Genomic DNA, 20268 nt, shown 5'->3' with positions numbered 1-20268 from the left:
ATTGAGCCGATTGACAAACGTCGAAAAAACATATTTGATGTTGATAATTTTATTGTCCTTTATTTTTTCTTAGAAACTTAATTAAAGTTAATTTTAGTAGGGCTTTATTCAAAATAGCTATGCCTAGAAGCCGGAGCAGAAGTCGTTCTCCAAAAAGAGGTAAAAATTGAAGGCAAATGTCTTGCTTTTTTGGTTACATTTGCCATGCTGGTTATGGGGGTTATCGAAGATAAACAAGTAATAAACCCAAAACACTTGTATTTTGGATGCGTTTGTTTTTCCTAAAGTACCATAAGCTTCATTTTTCGTTTTTTTCTTCCTAAAGATGTTAGACGTGGTGCAAGAAGTAGATCAAGATCAAGAGAAAGAAGAAGAAATAAAGGTACTCCATGAAATTAACCTTACAATATAAATATTAAGCTTATCTGAATTGTTCTTGATTTAGGGATTGCTATACCTTAGTAAATTTGATACATTTGCCGGCTGTTTGATTTTTAATAGATAGAAGACGCAGTAGATCACGTTCTCCACGAAGAAACAGACACAGGTCAATCTCAAGGTATAAATCAGTTTTGATTTTTATTAAACATTGATATTTCCTCAAGTCTGGCATTATGATCATTTCATACTGATAACGACACTAAAGATCTGGGATGTTTATATTTTTTGAATAATTTTGTTGTTGGATTTCCTTAGGTCCCCATCACCAAGAAGATACAGAAGGTACAATTACCGACAATATGTCTTGATTAAGTACAAACTTAGTACCAAATCATGATTGTGTGTCAATATGATGAGTGAAAATATGTTAGAATGCTAAATATACTTCTTTTAATGTCGTAGATCTCAGTCCCCAAGGCGAAGACTGTCACGGTAAATGGACTAAATTGCTGTATAATAAATGTTCTAAATGGACTAAATTACTGTATAACAAATGTTCCAAATAGGATTTGACCCTGCCATGTAATGTAAAATGTAAAACCATCTTTACTCAAACTGTATACTAATATACATCAAATCCAAATTTGGCAACCAATTTGTATATGTAATAGGACTCCATCTTAATTGGACGAGGAAAATTCCAAGGACTTACAAAATTGGATGAGGTCATAGGCTGAGTCCAATTTGTCAGTCAGAGGAATTTTTCGAGTCTAATTATTTCTTGATTGGGGAGCATGAAATCCCATTACCTGTTAATTATATAGCTGCCCAATTAATCCCATATCAACAAGACCTGTCCAATTAAGAAAATCATTGGACAGTTACCTATATGGGATTAATGAGAAGCGGTATAATTAGAATAACTATTGTCTGGACTGACTCTCATACATGTAAAAACATTTTTATGTTTGTGTTTGAACAGGAGGCTAGATAGTCCTGAACAATAGTTATTCAAATTGGTCACCATATTTTGATTTGGTGTAAAACTCAAATATAACAGTTTTTAAAGTTTAATACTAAAGAAAACCATAATGTTAATACTTAATGGTTAGGTCCAACTCACCAAGAAGATCCAGAAGATCAAGATCAAGGTAAACGGAATACTATACTGTTATGACAGTTCTAATGGCATTTGACCTTGCTATTATTGTTTTGTATGTTTAACCATTATAAATAGTAATTGTATTCTTTTGTATTAGATCACCATACAAAAAAGGTCCTCATCGAGATAGTAAATCAGATGATGGGAAAAATGAAATAGATGGTAATGTATAACAGTAGTAGAAACAGTAGACCTCCTCAGCTCTGGCGTAATGTTTTCACATTTTCACACCATCATTCCCTTGAGAATAAGATTCTTTGTTTGAGTGGTAACAATTTTCTTCTCATGTGCAACCGAGTGCAACGATTAAACAAAGAAATTATAATCTAGGGAATGATGACAAATGGTCTGAAATGGGAAAACATTATGCCTGAGCATGCCAGAGCCGAGTAGGTCTATTCTTAGTCGAATCTTTAAGAACCTTTTTTTGAACCAGACTATTTAACACATTTATACAGCAGACAAACTCATATTTGGTCTTATCACCAAATATATTCCCATTGCCCTATGCCTTTTAATTTAAAAAGTAAAATTGTTTCAAAAATCCTCAAGTTTTTGAATGCTGACTGTTTATTGGAAAGTAAAGAATGATTTTCTATCTTTAATTACAGGTATTGAGATGAGTCTTGACCCAAGTAAGGAAGATGAAGATGACATGATGAAAGTGATGGGATTTTCTAATTTTGACTCAACAAAGGTACTTTGAAACACTCATGTAAAGGGTCAACTCATAAGCTCCTTAGGGCTACCTTGAGGAATACCACAGGAACCCCAATCATGCCATTATATTACTCTCAACCCCAAGAGTTTCTTAGCACCTTTTTGGGTGTTTTGGTTTTTGATAGCTCACTAATCATTGCATGAACTGCTCTATCAAATCTGCATGCATCGGCAACACTTGACTTCAATATCATTTTCTAAAAACAGGGAAAGTATGTTGAAGGATGTAATCAGAGTGCCACAAGTTTAAAGAAAGCTCGTAAATACAGGTAAAACCTGTTTTTGGATCTTAGTAATTATATAGATGCAGTGACATTAAACTCATTACAGTCAATCTCAATACCATGTACATGGAATCTAATAGTTTGCAATTGCCACAAAATAGGGTTTTGTTAGATGTCAATCAATGTGTTTCCATAACTGTCAAAAAAACACAATTGAAAGTTTTCAAGGGCGCATGCCTATGGGATGTCATGGAAACGCCTTGATTGATATCCACCAAAACCTACTTTACCTCAGTGATGATTCTGTGTGTTCTGTTAAGAAGCATTGTAATAAACTAGGTCACAGAAGTCCAGATACTACTTTCTTACATCTATTTCTTTGCCCCTTTCAAATTGACAAGCAAGTTTAATATTTTAACACTATTTTTTCATTCCACAGACAATATATGAACCGGAAAGGTGGCTTCAATCGTCCTCTGGATTATGTAGCATAAACAGTCAAATTTTATATAAGATTTGCATAAATTACCATCATGTTCTTCAACAGGGCTAAAAATTTCAGCCAGTCATAAGACAATGTTTGTCCAAAATTGCAATTGTCGGGTCAAATCTTTACTAGCTATATCAACCACTAATTTTGAGCCTGAAAATGAGAAATGACTGAGCTTTAACTAATTTGACCTTTTGTTACGACTGGGGACATACAGGTGATTATTTTTAGCCCTGTTCAACTAATGCCATTAATGTAAAGCTTGAATCTTGTATCCACATACAAGCTCATTCACTTTATTTGCTTTTTTGTTCTAAAACAGCTATAACTGGCATATATGTTATTACATTTCACTACTATGTACATTGATATTACAATAAATAATAGACAATACTTTTGACCTGTTGATCAGTGTTGGACAAACTTTAGATCCTACAGTCCCTGTATTATTCAGAAAAGGTTTTTCAAAATATTATAGACTCTTCAAATCATTTTGTTGTCTTTGATACAGATTACTCAGCTTGTGTATTGGCCAGATCATTTAGTATATCAAGTTCTTGAGATCGCTGTGTCGTAAGATCATCATTTAGTCTCCATATTTTGATAACTCCTTCACTATCACCTGTTGCAATCAACTGCAACCTTGAAATGATAAAGGAAAAGTTGATATGCCATTGTGTAAAAAGTTGATGCCGTGTAACATGGTACATGCAATGATTTTTCATGGCTGAAAGTCTAACCTTGACTTTCAGCCATGATTATTTCATGGTCACTCAAGGGCTACTGACAATGACAGTACAAGTTACATGGGAAGGGTTCAAACAATCATTTACCTCTGTCGGTTAAATTCCATTGAATAGACAGGTTTTTTGTTCTGAGATGCTTCAATCGTTGTTACTGGATTGATATGATTTGTCTGCAATGAGAGAACAACAAAATATTAAAATATCACAACTTCCTTTACCTGTCGATTTTGAGATATATGCCAACATGATCTATAATTACTATGTCCCTCTATCCCATTTCCATTTGATATATGTCTCTCTGGTCTAGAAATAGTTACTCTTCATGCACTGACACCTTCATACCTTCAGGTCGTAAATGAGAAGCCTTCCATCAGCTGTGACCACAGAAAACACCAACGGCCTGACAGGTGACCAACATACTTTGAATAAATAGCCTGCACCAGGCTCGAGGGATAGCAAAGGCTTTGACTTGATGGAAAAAATTACGATAATAATGTTATCTTAATTACAATACTTGGCAATGAATGAGGGATTTTAAATGGTAAATTAAAGTGTTAGAATGGATAAATAAACCCTGTGCAGGGCTTAAAATAAAGGCTGGTAAGTTGCCAGTCATGATGGCCAGCCAATTTAGTTTTAGCTCAGTCATACCTTGTTTCTGGCCCAATGTTACTGGTTAAAGTGACCAGCAAGGCAAAGATTTGACCGAACAAGTTCTAATTCTAGGCAGACATTGTCTGGCCATTATTTTAAGACCCGCTGAGTTCAACTGATCTGCATGACAACTCAATTTCTCTTTGAACTTGATGTCCAACTCAGTAGTTCCATCAGTAGCGTGTTTTCCAGGATGCCAACCACACATGTATTGTACTTGTAACAGATGGTGAATAAGTAGATTACCTGTAGCATTGTATAAATTCTGATAGAACCATCTGTTCCACAAGTAACAAAAAGGTTTCTGTGAAAAGGTGAGCATTCAACTGAGAACACTGGTCCAAAGTGAGGTGCAAATGCAAAGGTGACTGGTGATTTCAAGGCAACTGAGCTGGAAGTGGCTGAAAACAAAAACAGGTTTCAGTGTTGACATTATTACTTAGCCTATCACTATGGCAATATCACTTGGCTAAACCTGCATTGACAGTGATTTTCAGTTGTTCAAAAGCTACAGCAATGTACCAATGCATCGAAATGCCTTAAGCATCAGTTCAACTTACTTGATAATGGTGGTCCTCGAGAATTTATTGAGCACTTGAATATCCCTCCTGCTTCGGACCCCATCACAAACAAAGTTTTGTCTTCATGAGAGAATGAGACTGTTGTCACTAAAACATTTCAAGAAATACTGTAAGTACTTTAGCAGAATATTTTGGCTGAGCATGGCTCAACAATACCTCATGTCAGAGCACATGATCCTCATCTTTCTATTCAAAGTAATGAGAATGACTGCATAAGAACATCTTTAGAATTATATAATTACACATTACCTCCCATTTCTGCATCTCCCTTTGCTTTACTGACTCTCATGCTGCGAGGCATAGCCCCTGTTTGTAAGAGGTATCCACCCACTAGCTTTAAATCTTGAGATCCTTGAGATGGGGCTTGCCAAAGCAGTACCTTGCCATCACCACTTGCACTAAGAATCTGTTGATGGTAGAAAGAGTTACCTTGAGTACAAACTATTCGATCAGCACTCTTCGTAAAAACAAAGAGATCAAGCATCTTTTTGGAGCCATTCAATCACAACAAACAGAGGAAAATCCTTAGATGATTTGTTTTAGCTTACTCATGCGAATGATCATGACCTGGCTATAAGTCACATAAAAAATGGTACAGTAATGATAAAAAGGTAAATTATACACAGTGAAAAGATGAAAAAACTGGTCCTTCATCGGAGTAAAAGAAGGACTAGCGTCCGAAATGTCAATAAGTTTTTTCATCTTTTCAAAATGTATAATTTATCTTTCATTAGAAACACTGGCGCAGCTCACACTAGTTTTTAGCTAGTTATCTCTTCTTATAAAAATGGTAGTATGCAAAGTAATAGTATGCAATGTGCTGTACCTGATACTTTTTTCCTTTTGAATCTGGATCAATTATCCACAGTACCTAAAGGAAGAAATAATCAAATTGAGATGACACACATAAAAAGAAAATAAACAAGAAGAGAAAAATGGGATAATATATACACCACACCCGCACAGAGCATCCTGGGGATAGAATCTTTTGTACTTAATAAGCTTCCAATTTTGAAAGTGAAAATAAGTGCTAAAGAATAAGTGCTATAAATAAGTGACAAGGAAGTATAGTACATAATTTGGTAGATTAATGTCAGAAATAATAGAAAAGGTTTACCTTGGTTACAGGTTCCCTGTGTGAATCACTTCCCATACCAGAAGAACCTATTAACATATCATCTTCCTTGCTAAGATCCCATAACAGCACCTCACCTTATAAATAATTATAAATATATTAGGCATATATGACCTAGTGAATACTGTCTAGTGTTAAATTTGAATAAGTATTTTCAATCTAAAGTTCCTTAAAATATCTCTTCCTTCACATTTTTGGGGATAACATATAACCCCACCCTGACTTCATATAGGTCTTTATACACAGAAAGAACTTCATTTATTCGGACCCTTATCCTTCTCCGCCTTTTGAAAACTCCACTCCCCCTCTGTGAATGAAGTACTAGTATGCATATAAGCTAAATATTTTGATTTGTTTCAAGCAGTTATTTGATCTTTGAAATTATTATCAGAGTATCATCTTCAAGCCATTTTATGAACTATACCATTAAATGTGCCTCCAGCAACAAGGGCAGGCAAGACGGGATGAAATGAGATGGTCATCAAACAACTCTGAAAAAAAAACAATTATAATAAACATTGAGTAACGTTGTTGCTTTAATTCTTAAGGGCTATCATGTTTTGGAAATTGCTGCATTCCACGATCAGTCACAAAGGGGAATAAATGGTAACTTCACATTGAATCTCAGGTTTTAATCTATTCTCCCATACCATACATTACCAATATAATATATTGACAGCTTTATACCATAGTCTGTTTCAGAGGTAAATTTTGCTGGATGTACTTACAGATAAATCCACAGTTGTGTCAGGTTTGTTGGCATTTAAGGTCTTCCTGTCAAGATTCCAGGTACACAGCGATGACTAGAGATGATATCAAAGTTTTGTCATTCAATGTGCAATCCATATTAGCTATAAATGACCAACATTTTTACTGAACAAAATTGTAAAAAAATAAAAGAACATACCTTGTGGGTGCACCAGTCTTCATGATCAAGCCTTCCATATTTAGTTTATGTCAAGGAAGCAATTTATCTTATGTAAGAGTGAATGAACATCACTGATTTATTTTCATTGAAATTTATTTAAGCTTTTAACCATGTACAAGTACAGTAGTGAAACAGAAAGCTAAACAGAGCTTTCATCCTTACACTAAACTTCAGAAGCATCAAGTCACATGCATTTGCAAACATGACGCAAGGAATTTGTTCCATATCTGTGGTACAGAGTGCCTCACACTCTTCTCTGTTTAACTACTGAATATAACAGGGTCATGTAAAATAATTAATTTAATAAATAATAATTAATAATTAATAGCACAACTGTTTGTAGTTAAAACAACAGCAAAACTAGCTATAAATTAATACATCATTGAAAGGATATGAGGCAGCAATGACAGAGCCAGTTGAATTCCATGACAGTCCAGTGACTTGAAGCTGATGCGAAATCATATAATACTGTCATGTTACTAACACTAATAAGTAAATACTGTAAACAAATATCATGGCATGAAACGTGTATAGTGTTTTAGATTAAGTGTGTATATAGTCTCCTCATTGTGGTCTTCAGGGAAGGAGTGACAAGACAACTTCTCTGTCAGCTTAATTAGAGGTTTCCTATGCGATTTTATCGATGGGGGTAATGTGGGTGGGTCATCAATTTTTGTGCAGCCATTCAAGGTTGGGCCACTTTTAATCATGCATGGACTAAAGGGTGGGCCACTAAAACTTGTTTATTGAGATTTCTGATTTTTCCAGCCCACCCCCACCTGTACTTTATGACCAGTCCCTAATGTTTAATATGCTAATAAATGAATATGACAAAGTTGTGTAAACTTCATTAGTTCTTGCCTGTTCTTCCTGGTCACTATTTATCAGCTGGTACTCGCAAGAGACAGAGCTTGATTTCTCTTCCCAGTCAACATCATAACCTTTGAAAACAATGATTAATGAGGTAGTTTTTATACCTTTTCAGCAAACATTTACCCTGGTTCCAGAGGCTCGACGATTTTTCTCCACGTATATTTTGAGCTGCAAAGCCACGAGACTGGTGAGACTTCATCGGAGATCCAACGAAGACTCGCTGCTTTGCAGCTCGCTCGCCACTGCGTGGCTCAAAACGTGGCCGGGAGAAAAATCGTGGCCAGGAGAAAAATCGTTGATCCTCTGGGACCAGGGTAGCAAACATTAGACTGTGCACAACCTTCATCAGTGCTAATGACACCTGCAACCTGATTAAAGTAGCAATAAAATAGGTATATCGTTTATGAATATTTATCATATTTTTCATAAAGAGGTGTCTTCATTTTTAATTCTCTCTTGTAAATCACATAAATGATCAAAGTCATATCATATTCCTTCACACAGATCATAGTTACAATATAGTTTTATCAAAATAGGAGGGGATGTAGCAATTCCTTTGGACAATTTTACATGCAGTTTTTCAGTTAGCATTTTTTTTTCCCTCTGTGGTTTCTTTGAGAAAATTTGTTGTTCTTAGCAAATACCCCTACGCCCATCCCCCTAAAATAAGATTCAAATTGTTTACCATCAAAGGCATGACTTCTAGTATTGGCATCTAGCTGTTTGCTGACATCTGGATAAACATTCAGCATAAAATTGATAAGATTCTGAAAAAGAGAGGCAAGATTTTGACTACTTACATTTTACATAGAGCAGGGCTTAAAATAATGCTGGTTAGTTTGTCTCAATAACTAGAAATTGCCTTTAGAAATTTTTCCAAAACTCGCATACTTTTAGGCAAAGGCCATAAGATTAGTGTCCAGTGTGTCACTTCATAAGTTTAGATCAAATAACATGTGAGACTGCTGCTAATCAAAAACAGTGATGTCACTGTTTTGTTAGGCCTAGGGCAAACGTTGAAATTTCCATGCACTGAACTCATTAAAAACAATGGATATCAGGTGATAATGAGGCAGCATTCTTTTATGCAATTAAGTTCGGTGCATGGAGAGTTCGAATTTTATGGTTGTGAAAGTCAAGGCTCACAAGAAATGGTCAGCTTCGGCGATTAACCGAGAGATTTGAGACTCCAATCTGGAGACCAGGAGAGACGGTCCAAAATCTGGAAACTCCCGGTTTATCCAGGAGAGTTGACAGCCCTGACTCTCTCCCCCCCTTCCCCTAACACATTACTCAGTAGTCACAGGTCAATAAAATTGCCTATATACCTGAGAGATATCATGCCCTATCGTTAACTGCGGTTCTTTTTCTTCTTCTGTTTGAACCTTTATGAAACAAACATACGAAATATATAAGCTTAAGCTCATAAAGATAATAAGCAAGGCTCCATGGAAATAAAGGGCAAAAAAGAGGGTTTTAGTTAGTACCTCAGCGTCCAATTTCTGAATTACTTGAACGTCAGCTTCATAAGTTATGATTTCACTAGTTTGTGCTACACTGTCTTTCACTGATCTAGAAGAATAAACCAGGCATATTTTATAAATTGTCGAAGGTATTTTGACCACAACACCTAATTCATAATTTTTTGGGGGATTAATTTTCAACTTTCTTACCTCTCAGTTTTCCATGAAGATTGAAAATAAACGCCTTCTTGAGATTCTACACTGAACATTTTTTTTACAATCAAAACTTTTCAATAAAAGACATTATAAGGTAAGACTCTTCTTTTCTTCCAGTTGCCAAGTTCCAGTTTATTTTGACTTCAGTTTTCAAAATGGCGGTAATTCATGCAATCGATATTCTTACGGGCTTTTAATTTTCGAAAAACGAAGGCTATTTCATAGAAATCGAGAGAGCGAAGGCAAGTCGACAGCATACCGAAGCTTCACGAACAGTCGTGAATTCATTAACGAACACATATCGACTGATGAGTACGGAACACAACACTGAAGTTGTAACCCTAGCAACCAAAAAGTAACAGCAAGTTGAAGAAGTCAAGATGGCGTCCAGCAAGACTTCTTCGAGTTTCTACAATATGCCGCATAGAAGTGGCACTTACATGGCGAATCATGGTGCCAGTGCTACTTCAGAAGTTACACCAGATCTCCATTTGAAAATGTCTAAGAAGATCGCCCAGCTTACTAAAGTCATTTATGCTCTGAATACCAAAAACGACGAGCATGATGCATTCGTGGAGAGTTTAAAAATGTCACACGAAGAAGAATTACAGCAGTTGATTGCTGAGACCAAGGGTAAAATTGATTCTTTCAAAGAACGACTAGGAGTTGTTAGCGAACAGAAGCATAAGATAGAAGTACTTGAGTCGATAGTTTCCAAGGAAAGATTGCAAAAAGAAGAAGCGCTAAGTGGATTTGAAAATATGAAACGACAGTATGAGGAGAAACAGTCTCTCTTTCAACGGGAATATTCTGATAAAATGTTATCAATGTGCAAAGAAATGTTATCCTCAAAGAAGGAGTTTGAAGATCGCTTAAAGGATTTTCAAGCAATGCGTCGAAAATTGGAAGAAGATAGGGATAAAATGGTCGAGGATTTGAGTAGTAAACATCATGAAGAATTAGACCAGCTAATGAAAGCACATAGAGTGCGATACGATGAAGTCGTACGAGAAAAGCAAAAGCTTGAACAGGAAAGCAAAGAACGGGAAGCTATGATTAAGGAGCACCTCGATTCTTCTGTATCCCTTGCTAGTGATGAAAGAAAGAAACTTGAAAAGGAGTACCAAGAAAAAGTTGAAAAATTGAAAATATTTTATGAGAAAGAACTCGAAGCATTACGAGCCGCTCAAGCACAATCTAATGAATCAAACTCTAAAACTTTAGAAGAAAGAGAAAAGCAACTTAAGGCAGAGTGGAATCGCCAAGAGAGACTTCTGAAAGAGAGAATTTCGGACCTCTTAAATAGGCAAAGTGATAGTGAACATGAAATAACTCAGTTAAGAAATCAAATTGGTGAACTGAAGAGTCTCACTGACGGTACAAATGATGCCGTAGAAAGACTTTCTTTGCAGTTAAAGGAATCAAAACAAGAAACTTCTTCTGCTCTGAGTGATGTTAGGGAACTTCAAAATGAGCTTATGATATACAGAAAGAGAAGCGAAGAGAAAACAGCTGAGATTGCAAGGCAATCAAGTAAGTAAGATGGACAATTGATGATTTATTATCCAAAAAGGTGATGATTGATCAAAGCCAGGGATTGATTTGGCCATTAGCACTTTAGGTCATCAGCACTTTTTTGTCACTGTTTGAACAAGATTGATCATTGATGTGGTATGATTCATTCCTGATTTGATAATACAATGACTTATAAACCAAGGAAAATGATTATTTGTTTATCACAACTTGGAAACTACAAAATTGTACAAATCTACATATTTTCTTACAAACCTAGTGTTACCTCTGGTATGCTGGGCTAAAAGTAATGGCTAGTCAGACAGGTCATAATTACAGGTTAAATAAATTTTAGCTTGGAAATACCTCTTTATTTTTGGCTTACTGAATGTTACTGGTCAAATATGACCAACCAGGCAAAAATTTGACTGGAAAAGTCCAATTCTGGCTTGACTTTGTCCAATGACCAGCCATTACTTATCCCTGAGTATGAGACGTGTAATATACTCTGTAAGAGAGGAAAAAATCACAAATGTTTCACACAAACGTTTTTCTACTCTATCTCTTATACCCTAGTCTCCTCCTTCCCAAAAATTATCCTTTCCTACCTCTCCCCCCCAAGAATTTCTAAATAATCTTGCCCAAATTGCATTTCAGCTGCTATTGGCAAGCTAGAAGCCAATAAACTTTCACAAGAAACCAATATCCGAAGTCTGAAATCCAACATCAATGAACTAAACAATAATCTGAGTAAACTGCAATCAAGTTATGAAGAGTTAGAACAGCAGTATAAATCTCACTTCCTGGAATCTGGTGAACACGTAGAATCTCTCAATAATGTATGTAATTATGTTGAAATACCTTATTTTTGTAATGCTCTGAATAATGGACTATTTCTATGATGCACATATTTTGTACATAAGATAAAGTTTAGATAAGATGTTTTACTTTTATGTTTCAGGAAATCAAAAAATTAGCCAATGGAAAGCAAGAAATTGAAATGAAATATCTTAAAGAGTTAAACAATTCGAAGGACACTGCGTCTGAAAGAGAAAACAGCCTTAGAAAAGAACTAGAGGAAACTACATCAAGGCTTGAAGCTAAACATAAAAATGACATGGAAAAACTTCACCATGAAATGAAGGACAAATTAATGGATTTAGAAAAAGAACTAAAGGAAAAATCCCAAGTTGAAAGAGATAGCATAATCAAAGAGAAAACTTTAGTAATAACAAAACTTGAGAAAGAGTGTCTGGAATTAAAGAAAAGCAATGAAAATGTTGAGAATGAATGCAAAAGGCTGTTAAATATGGTACAAGAGAGTGAAAAAGGTCTTGGTTCTGCTTCATCTAATCTTGAAAGCTTGAAAAAAATGTTGAAAGATACTTCAGAGGCCTGGGAAGGCACTAAACAAGAGCTTGAGGAAGTTACAAACAACTCAACGATACTGAAAGTAAGTTGATAGAGTTATGCCCCTCTAAAGGCCCAGCCCAACCCCCAATATTAAAAATATACATTTCCTTACAAAATCTTCTTACTCCCCACCCTCCTCACTGCTACTCTTTTAGACCCCTTGCACTTACTGTAGTTATTCCCAATCTTGGAATAAGAATAGGATTTTTTATTATTGAGGATTAAAATCTTTGTTTATAGACCAAATTCAAAACTTGCACCGATGTTAGGCTTAAGTTGTGAACAAAGGGATTTGGCGTGACTCAAAGTAATCTGGCGTGATTCAAAAGTCACAAATCACGCCAGATTCCATTGTTCACAACTTAAGCCTCACATTGGTGCGAGTTTTGAATTTGGTCTATGCTACTATTTTTCAATACTTTTACCACACCCTCAGCTGCAGGTAGGGATTTAGTGAAAGGAGTCTATTACACTCTACTTAGTAATGCCAGGTCATTTCTATTTCAAAAGTGCTCTGTACCTTTACTCTACCTGGTTGGGAGCTTCTGCCTCAGCATTCATGATGTTCCCTTATTGCATGTCAAAATAGAATGACCTACACAGGAAAAAAAACCAGATTCCCAAATTGGGAATTTCCTTGAATTCCCAATTTGAACACCAACCTTGGGATTTATTGTTGGGAATTTCATTCTAATACCCAATGGAAGAACAAAATTCCCAACAAACTAACATTGGGAATCAGTGCCACGTTCCCAATTTGGCTCGCTCTGGGAATTGGATGGGAATTCGTTTTTTTTTCCTGTGCTACTTTTTTGAGAAAAAAATCTCACTGCATTTTGGACAATGTGATTAAACTATCCAACAATTCTTTTCATTAAATACCAGACTGAATTAATCAACCTTCAAAAGAAGTATGAGGAATCCAAAGTGGAAGCTCAGAGTAAATTACAGACTAGTTTGCAGACCTTGACTCAAGAACTTGATGATAAGTGGAATAAAAAACTAAGGTAAAATCCCATGTAGTAATACTATACATACAAATAAGGAGCATTTGTTAAATAAATTTAAACATTATTACAAGGAAAGCAATTAATATATAATTATACAAGCAAAGTCTAATGTGATATTATATCACAAGAAATGAACTTATAATTGAAAGTGATTTAAAGCTCAAGGTCACTAGTGATGTATGTTCTTATGGAAAACAAAAGTTATTGAATCTCCCAAAAAAAGGGTGTGGCTCTTACTCTTGAATACTTAGACACCTTATTTTTGTTTGGTTTTGTTTATGTTAGGGATGAGAACAGCAGACTGAGATCAGAATTAAATGACCAACATAGTAAAGAAAACAGAGCTGCATTAGAGGAGTTGACAAGGATCAAAGAAATGGAAAGGGAAGAGATGAGAAAAGATCTTGAGAGTAGAATGGAAATACTCAGGAAAACAGTAAGTAGCAATGTAAAGTTATTTCAAGTGTTATTTTGTAATTTCAAACTCTGTAATCCCTGCAGATTGGCGCTAATGCTCAAAACCTCGCAAATAAATTGGTTTTGGTTGAAGAAAATACAATGTTGATTGTTTGGTGGATAAAAGACAAACTGTGTGGTAAAGTGGTGTTATATGAAAATGAACATGGGTGATTAATAGACCTCCTCTGCTCTGACGCAACATTTTCCCATTTCAGACCATGTGTCATTCCCTAGAGTATCATTTCTTTGTTTAAGGTTTGCGCTCGGTTGCACATGAGAAGACACACGAATATGGATACAACTCAAACAAAGAATATTATTCTCAAGGGAATGACACATGGTCTGAAATGGAACAAAATTAATTTTGAGCCCTCCATAGCCGAGGAGGTCTATGGTCCCACTATTTGCAACCACAACCTTCCAACCCAGCTCCCCTTAATTTCTGAAAAATAAGTTATTGCAGATTTCCAGGAAAAGTTCCCCGTCCCTCCCCAATACCTTAATATTGTAGTATGTACTATTATTATGTTGTGTGTCAAGGCAAGGTGTATAGAATTTTGGGTGCTACCATATTTTCACCCACGATTCCCTTAAGGCAACCCATGAATTCAACTGAAAAAAAACTATACTTAACTGTTTTATGATCTGACTTAAGACATCTTTCTCAATTAATATTTATTATCAAAAAATATTCATATAAAAAAACTACATGTATCTTTGGTTTTCAAAATTTGCTAGCTTGGAGTTATTCTATATAATGATCCATTAAAATATTAATTATAGTCATTGAAGTCTAATATTTGAATAAATCCAATAAAAAATAAGAGAATTGTAGTCTAGAAGTAAGACTACAATTCACTGGGTTAACAAAAGAATCTAAAATGTGCAGATATTTAAGCTATTTTGATAAAAATATAATATCTTTGCATAACAAGTATTCTGTATTTTCCTATTAGGTAAAAGAACTGGAAAGTGAAAAAGATATCTTAATTCAAAATTCCAGTGATGTGGTAAATGACTTAAATATAAACTTCCTAAATAAATATCAATCTAAAATATTAAAAAATACTACTAAATAAAATATATCAGGAGAATTCCACTAAATATCAATAATATTAATTTAAAATCTTAAAAATAGAAATTACAGGTGAGTGTAAGCCAGATATAAAATTAATATCAATGTTAGAACACCTCGAAAACTAAAATTTCACGTGGAAAGAAGGCATTTTTATAAGGATACATCTGGAATCAGACTAGAATACTGTACTGTAATGTACAGTTGTTTTGTACTTTATGACCAGCTAACATGCATCTGTTGACAATTATTGGCAGACCTTTGGCCTTATCCATATTAGACTTTTTGGCATAGGCCAACAGTTGGTTGAATCTCAAAAAAATTATTACCAAAACTTCAGCTGCATAACAATGAGATAACCATGTTTGTAAGAAGCTTTTAAAATAAACTCAATGTCCAATCACTTACTATACTAGGCAGTTGGTTAATTAAAGTTCATTTTGCATAAAAGGCTAGGTTGTAAACGCAACAAACAATGGCGTAGCCTATTTTATGAATTAAAAATCACTATTTAATATTGTTTCATCAATTCAAATAGATAAAAGATTTGCAAGACAGCTTGGAAAAACGAAAAGCAAATGCATCAAGTATAGAACACCAGTTACGAGATGACCTGGAGAAACAGAGAAGGAAACATGAGGAAGAAATGGCAAGATTGTCTTTAAATCTTAATAACAAAATCAAGGAAATTGGAGAATTCCATGAGGGAGAGATGAACACATTAAAGGAGCTTGGAGAACAAAAGTTACAGGTACAGGATATCTACATATTTTACAGGAACAAAAAGTCAAGCAATTTGTTACTATAATAATCAATAAGGGGATTGAGTATCCAGATGTATATTGGCAAGGACAAAAAGTGAATGAAAGAATAGTGACTGAATAAATGAGTGAACAATGAAAATAATAAACCAATGAAACATGATTACCGTAACTTTTAAGTAGGATTATCACTTTTTTTTTTCTTTTTTCAAACTTTCTACTGTTTCCAACCTTCTAAAATTAAGCATTGAGTTCAAATAGCCTAGTATCATTTATTAAATAATTTATTTAAATAACTTTCTATTTTGATGTAATGTTTACTTTAGGATTTAGAGAAATGTTTACAGGCAAAATACCAAGATGATTTGGCTTCTAATTTACAAGCAAACAAGGTTGCTCTTGATGCCATGAAGTCTCAGGCAGAGCTTGCAAGGAAAAAACAAATTGATGAACTGCTGGCAAAACAGGAAGATGAAAAAGGTAATTATCATACTAATAGCATTTTTGTGCATATTAAATATTAAATATTAAGTAAAAACAAGATAGTGTAATGCCTTGGAATTTTAGATTTTGGTCAGTGTGCAGAAAGTGGTAAAAAATGACTGTGTAATCTTACAGTAATTACATGATGAGTTTAAAAATATGTAGATAATTATTATTATCATTATTATTATTATTTATTCGTTATCATTATTATTATTGATGTTCTTACACAGTAGTATTATATGTTTTCAGTAAAATAAAGTGATTACTGTATAAAAAGATATAAATGTGGGTTTGCTTGCTCAATCAAGAGTAAATGGCACCTGGCATATGCTATATAATTCTATATTTCCACTTCAAAAAAACCTGATATTTATTCAAAAATATGCAACACATAGTAGATCAATTTTATGCACAAATTGCATGGGATCCTATTGATGAGAAATATCTTTCCATTACACAGAGTCATTAAGAAATGAGCTTCTTAGAAAGCAACAGGAAGACATGCAACAGCTGAACAAAGAGTTTGAGAGCCAGATGATGGCTTTAAAATTACAACTGCAGCGAACCAATGAAATTATGACCAGACAGGTGGGTGTTGATATTTTTGGTTCATGTTTTGATTATTATTTTAGCACTGCACTGCACTTAAGATAGATCTTTCTGGTTTAAGAAAGTTTCTAGACTATTCTCTAGATGTCTAGTAATCTGCTTTTCAGGGATTTCGCTGTCAATTCAAGACATTGGCTGTATGTTGTCCATTGCTTATTTATTTTAAAATCCATGCATACATTAAGTCTGTTAAGGCTCTTATTTGCATATTAATTCATAACAATCAGTTACAAAATAATTCAAATTGACTGACAATATTTAGAAATTATAAATCAAAAAAAATTCCTAAGCTAAAATAAGAATGGGAAGATTTTTTAGTAAGTAGTATACATAGCGCGAAGTCAACTTTTCTTGATTTAATTCAAAAAGGTATTATCACTTTATTATCATTATTATTATAGGTAATGGAGAGAGAGGATTCACTCTATAAGTTTATATAATTAAAGTAAATATTACTAAATATATTTGCCTATTATTCAGGAAGCTGAGCATCAAACTAAAGTAGATGATATCACGCATGAACTAGGACTGAAAGACTCACAGCTCCAAGAGCTGGATGGCGAAATATCTGTGCTAAGGAATAATGTGGCTAAGCTTGAAGAGGAGCTACAGTCTAAAGGTCAAGAGATACTAGCTATAAGAAGAGAAGCCAACTCACAAATCAGGTATTAATGACTAGCTATTTACATTTCATAAGAGTTAAATCCAAGTAGGTTTTGGTGGACATCAATCAAGGTATTTTCATGTGACATTCCTTACACACATGCCCTTGAAAACATTGTTATTTCCAACAGTGTTATGAAAACAATTGAATTGACGTCTACCAAAACCCCAATTTTTAGCATGTGATTGGGAAAAAGTCATAAATTATCCTTTTAAACATGCATGGTTTTCCTGTTTTTGAAAATGCCTCGTAGGTGTTCTCTTCCTGATATTTTACTCTTATTTGTTGACTTATAAAAAATGCCAAATGTTTTTCCATAGGAAGCGTGAGGAACGTTTGGGAAGGCTTCACCAACAAGAAATTGATTCACTAACATCAGAGCATTTGTCAGAAACAAAAGGACTTGTCGATGAATTTAATCGAGCAAAAGAACTCCAGAATAGCAAAATATCTGCACTACAATTGATGTAAGTAACTTAAACTGCACTTCAACATAAGAATTTAGAGAATGAATTGAGATAATCATACTAAGTCTTACTAATTTTGTGGAGAAGTAACTAAGTAGCTTAACTAAAGAAAAATCTACTTAGCAAAGGTCTCTTTGATATCGTTACCCCTAATGGATGGTCTGGGAAAATGAGCAGGCAGGGGACTCAAACAAATCCAAAAAATAGAGGAAATTGTTCCCCATATATGTTCCCTATATGTATCAAAGATAAGAGTCAAGTGGACACACAGATGCCCCTCACTGATACAATAAATCTAAAGCCCTTTAGCATGTTGACATATTGACCAACATTATTGCTTCCTTGGTTTTTTGATTAGGTTGGAGGAAGCTGAAATTCGTTTCAAGAACAGAGAATCAAGGCCTGAGGATGTAGAAATGCTAGATACATTAAAGAGGGCACTTGCTGATAGAGAACTAGAGATGAGGAAATTAGTGGTAAGATATGAATATTTTTGTCTGGGATTCTAGTGTGCTACATTTCTTTACGAAACATATTGCTAAATACTTTGTATCCATCTTTAGGAGGAGAAAAGATATTTCCAAATGGAGCTCCTCAACAGGGAAACCAACTTTAACAAAGTGTTCAGTACTTCACCTAATGTTGGTGTTATCAACCCATTAAACTCCAAGACAAAATTAACACCAAAAAGCAAAACCGTCTCGAAAAACAATGGCTTGTTCATGAGTACATCGTCAAGACTGGATCCCATACCGAACATGCAAGTACATGAAAAGAGACTAAATAACACAAAACCCCTACCTCCAACCCCTCCTAAAGACCCTCCACCACATTCTAGAACTGTGGTATACTAAATGTATAGAAAAAAATAGAATAATGTGCACTTCCAGGTAAAATTTATCTTGGAAAATAATTTAAAATATTTGTGTGACTTCATGGCTAGAGATTTTAATACTCTAAGTTGGGTGGGAGGGTGGTTAAAGCAAAAACATGCTAATCTAAGATTGTCATTAAATAATTTATTATATTACTTTAATAAAGTAAGGCATCCATGTTTTATAGATGGAGAGAGGGGAAAAGATTTAATTTTCTGGAAGTGCACACTTTATTAAAGTCTTTATAAATGTGTATATAGCATGACTGTATTATAATATTGTGTTGGGAAATACTTTTTAAGATGTACGAAAACTATATAAATAGGTAAATATGACTTGTAAATAGTTCTGAGGCCACTTGTTTGTAACAAAAAACAAATATATCTATAGCATCAATTATGGTACTCAATGAGTATGCTAAAAATCACAATTTATTTGAGATGAAGTTAAAACAGTATTTTTGAGAAATAAAAACTTATCAAACTAGACAACTTGATCTACGTGTAACTTTTTTCTCATTCATAGTTTATCGAAACATGATGATGACACTCATCAATCCATAAAAAAGTTACAACAGGGAACAGTGGAAATTGCTCTTATCATTAACTGGATAGGAGCTAAATTATTCCCAGTTTTAATTTTACCATTATAGAGTGCACACACTAAACTCATGAATAATATTTAGTACTAATAAGTAGTAGAGTGCACGCGCTAAACCCGTGAAACATATTCAGTACTAATTAGTACTATTTCATACAGGATCCTTTGTTTTCTATTGTTTGATTATCACTATTTAGTACTAAAAATTAGTATTTGTTTCACTGGTTTAGTGAGAGCACTCTAATTCATACGGAATCCTTTGTTTCCTATTGTTTATCACAATTTTAGTACTAAAAATTAGTATTTGTTTCACGGGTTTAGTGCCAGCACTAGAATGCAACCTAAATAGTGCTAAAAGATTATGCTAATTCTATTGTTTTCTAGAGTGATTTTACTTGGACCGTGAAATCATTTCCATTGTCTGCTCTTTTGTCTCTATTTGATTATATAACAACTGCAAAAACCATTTCACGGTCTGAGGAAAATCACTGTTTAATTGGTGCTAAATAGTGCAAAGCATTGCTCGCTTTTAGTGTGTGTCCTAGCTCTATTGGTAATACTATCTGTCGAGACTACTTCCCACCTAACACATATAGAAACATACAGTAAAATGCATTTAACCAGTGTAATAAAAATGTCAGTCAACGTATGATAGTCAAATAAGCAAAAACAAAAAGCAAAAAAAAACAATGAAATTTTTATACCTAAACTATTCTTTCACAAGCAAAGGAAAATCACTCTAGACCTGTCAATTTGGCTTGGAA

The 20268-nt window shown here is 34.3% G+C and overlaps 3 protein-coding genes across 4 annotated transcripts; 2 read left to right on the top strand and 1 right to left on the bottom strand.

Annotated features, from left to right (window-relative positions):
• The first annotated feature begins 10 nt into the window (after positions 1 to 10).
• Positions 11 to 3370, top strand: LOC116292339 (uncharacterized). Its single transcript, XM_031699633.2, has 10 exons — positions 11 to 159; positions 326 to 382; positions 502 to 559; positions 697 to 723; positions 844 to 873; positions 1494 to 1532; positions 1641 to 1705; positions 2155 to 2240; positions 2471 to 2532; positions 2927 to 3370. Exons 1-10 carry the CDS (start codon positions 120 to 122, stop codon positions 2979 to 2981), a joined length of 519 nt encoding a protein of 172 aa, XP_031555493.1. The 5' UTR covers positions 11 to 119; the 3' UTR covers positions 2982 to 3370.
• Positions 2096 to 9948, bottom strand: LOC116292331 (cytoplasmic dynein 2 intermediate chain 2). The gene is made up of 17 exons (XM_031699621.2): positions 9568 to 9948; positions 9382 to 9466; positions 9223 to 9279; positions 8580 to 8661; positions 7883 to 7962; positions 7416 to 7468; positions 7001 to 7040; positions 6822 to 6896; positions 6518 to 6584; positions 6076 to 6170; positions 5785 to 5829; positions 5208 to 5364; positions 4938 to 5045; positions 4624 to 4778; positions 4066 to 4191; positions 3811 to 3893; positions 2096 to 3619 (listed from the first exon to the last, which is right to left on the bottom strand). Exons 1-17 carry the CDS (start codon positions 9624 to 9626, stop codon positions 3490 to 3492), a joined length of 1497 nt encoding a protein of 498 aa, XP_031555481.1. The 5' UTR covers positions 9627 to 9948; the 3' UTR covers positions 2096 to 3489.
• Positions 9939 to 19646, top strand: LOC116292315 (protein FAM184A). Of its 2 annotated transcripts, XM_031699602.2 has the most exons (13): positions 9939 to 11106; positions 11743 to 11924; positions 12047 to 12538; positions 13384 to 13505; positions 13794 to 13944; positions 14924 to 14977; positions 15581 to 15793; positions 16130 to 16283; positions 16750 to 16877; positions 17379 to 17563; positions 17883 to 18029; positions 18388 to 18505; positions 18593 to 19646. In XM_031699602.2, the coding sequence occupies exons 1-13, from the start codon at positions 9954 to 9956 to the stop codon at positions 18881 to 18883; spliced, it is 3390 nt and encodes a 1129-aa protein (XP_031555462.1). In that variant the 5' UTR covers positions 9939 to 9953; the 3' UTR covers positions 18884 to 19646. The 2 variants fall into 2 exon arrangements, with proteins under 2 accessions (XP_031555462.1, XP_031555471.1); XM_031699611.2 differs by lacking the exon at positions 14924 to 14977 and having other exon boundaries at positions 18593 to 19645.
• Positions 19647 to 20268: the final 622 nt, after the last annotated feature.

This window comes from Actinia tenebrosa, unplaced genomic scaffold (genome assembly GCF_029948245.1).
Source record: "Actinia tenebrosa isolate PJP-AT-01 unplaced genomic scaffold, QUT_ActTen_1.0 PGA_scaffold0__85_contigs__length_37466705, whole genome shotgun sequence".
In the NCBI taxonomy this organism is placed as follows: Eukaryota; Metazoa; Cnidaria; class Anthozoa; order Actiniaria; family Actiniidae; genus Actinia; species Actinia tenebrosa.
Note: the sequence above shows the minus strand (reverse complement) of the source record. Positions and strands in the feature narration are given on the sequence as shown.

Coding starts and splice junctions, on each gene's coding strand:
- LOC116292339 (XM_031699633.2), top strand. CDS start 120: ATGCCTAGAAGCCGGAGCAGAAGTCGTTCTCCAAAAAGAG. Junction 560..696: donor AGACACAGGTCAATCTCAAG/GTATAAATCAGT, acceptor GGATTTCCTTAG/GTCCCCATCACCAAGAAGAT. Junction 1,533..1,640: donor TCCAGAAGATCAAGATCAAG/GTAAACGGAATA, acceptor CTTTTGTATTAG/ATCACCATACAAAAAAGGTC.
- LOC116292315 (XM_031699602.2), top strand. CDS start 9,954: ATGGCGTCCAGCAAGACTTCTTCGAGTTTCTACAATATGCCGCATAGA. Junction 15,794..16,129: donor TTGGAGAACAAAAGTTACAG/GTACAGGATATC, acceptor TGTTTACTTTAG/GATTTAGAGAAATGTTTACA. Junction 16,284..16,749: donor AAAACAGGAAGATGAAAAAG/GTAATTATCATA, acceptor TCCATTACACAG/AGTCATTAAGAAATGAGCTT.
- LOC116292331 (XM_031699621.2), bottom strand. CDS start 9,626: ATGTTCAGTGTAGAATCTCAAGAAGGCGTTTATTTTCAATCTTCATGG. Junction 5,365..5,784: donor CAAAAGGAAAAAAGTATCAG/GTACAGCACATT, acceptor TACCATCAACAG/ATTCTTAGTGCAAGTGGTGA. Junction 5,046..5,207: donor GGGAGATGCAGAAATGGGAG/GTAATGTGTAAT, acceptor GAAATGTTTTAG/TGACAACAGTCTCATTCTCT.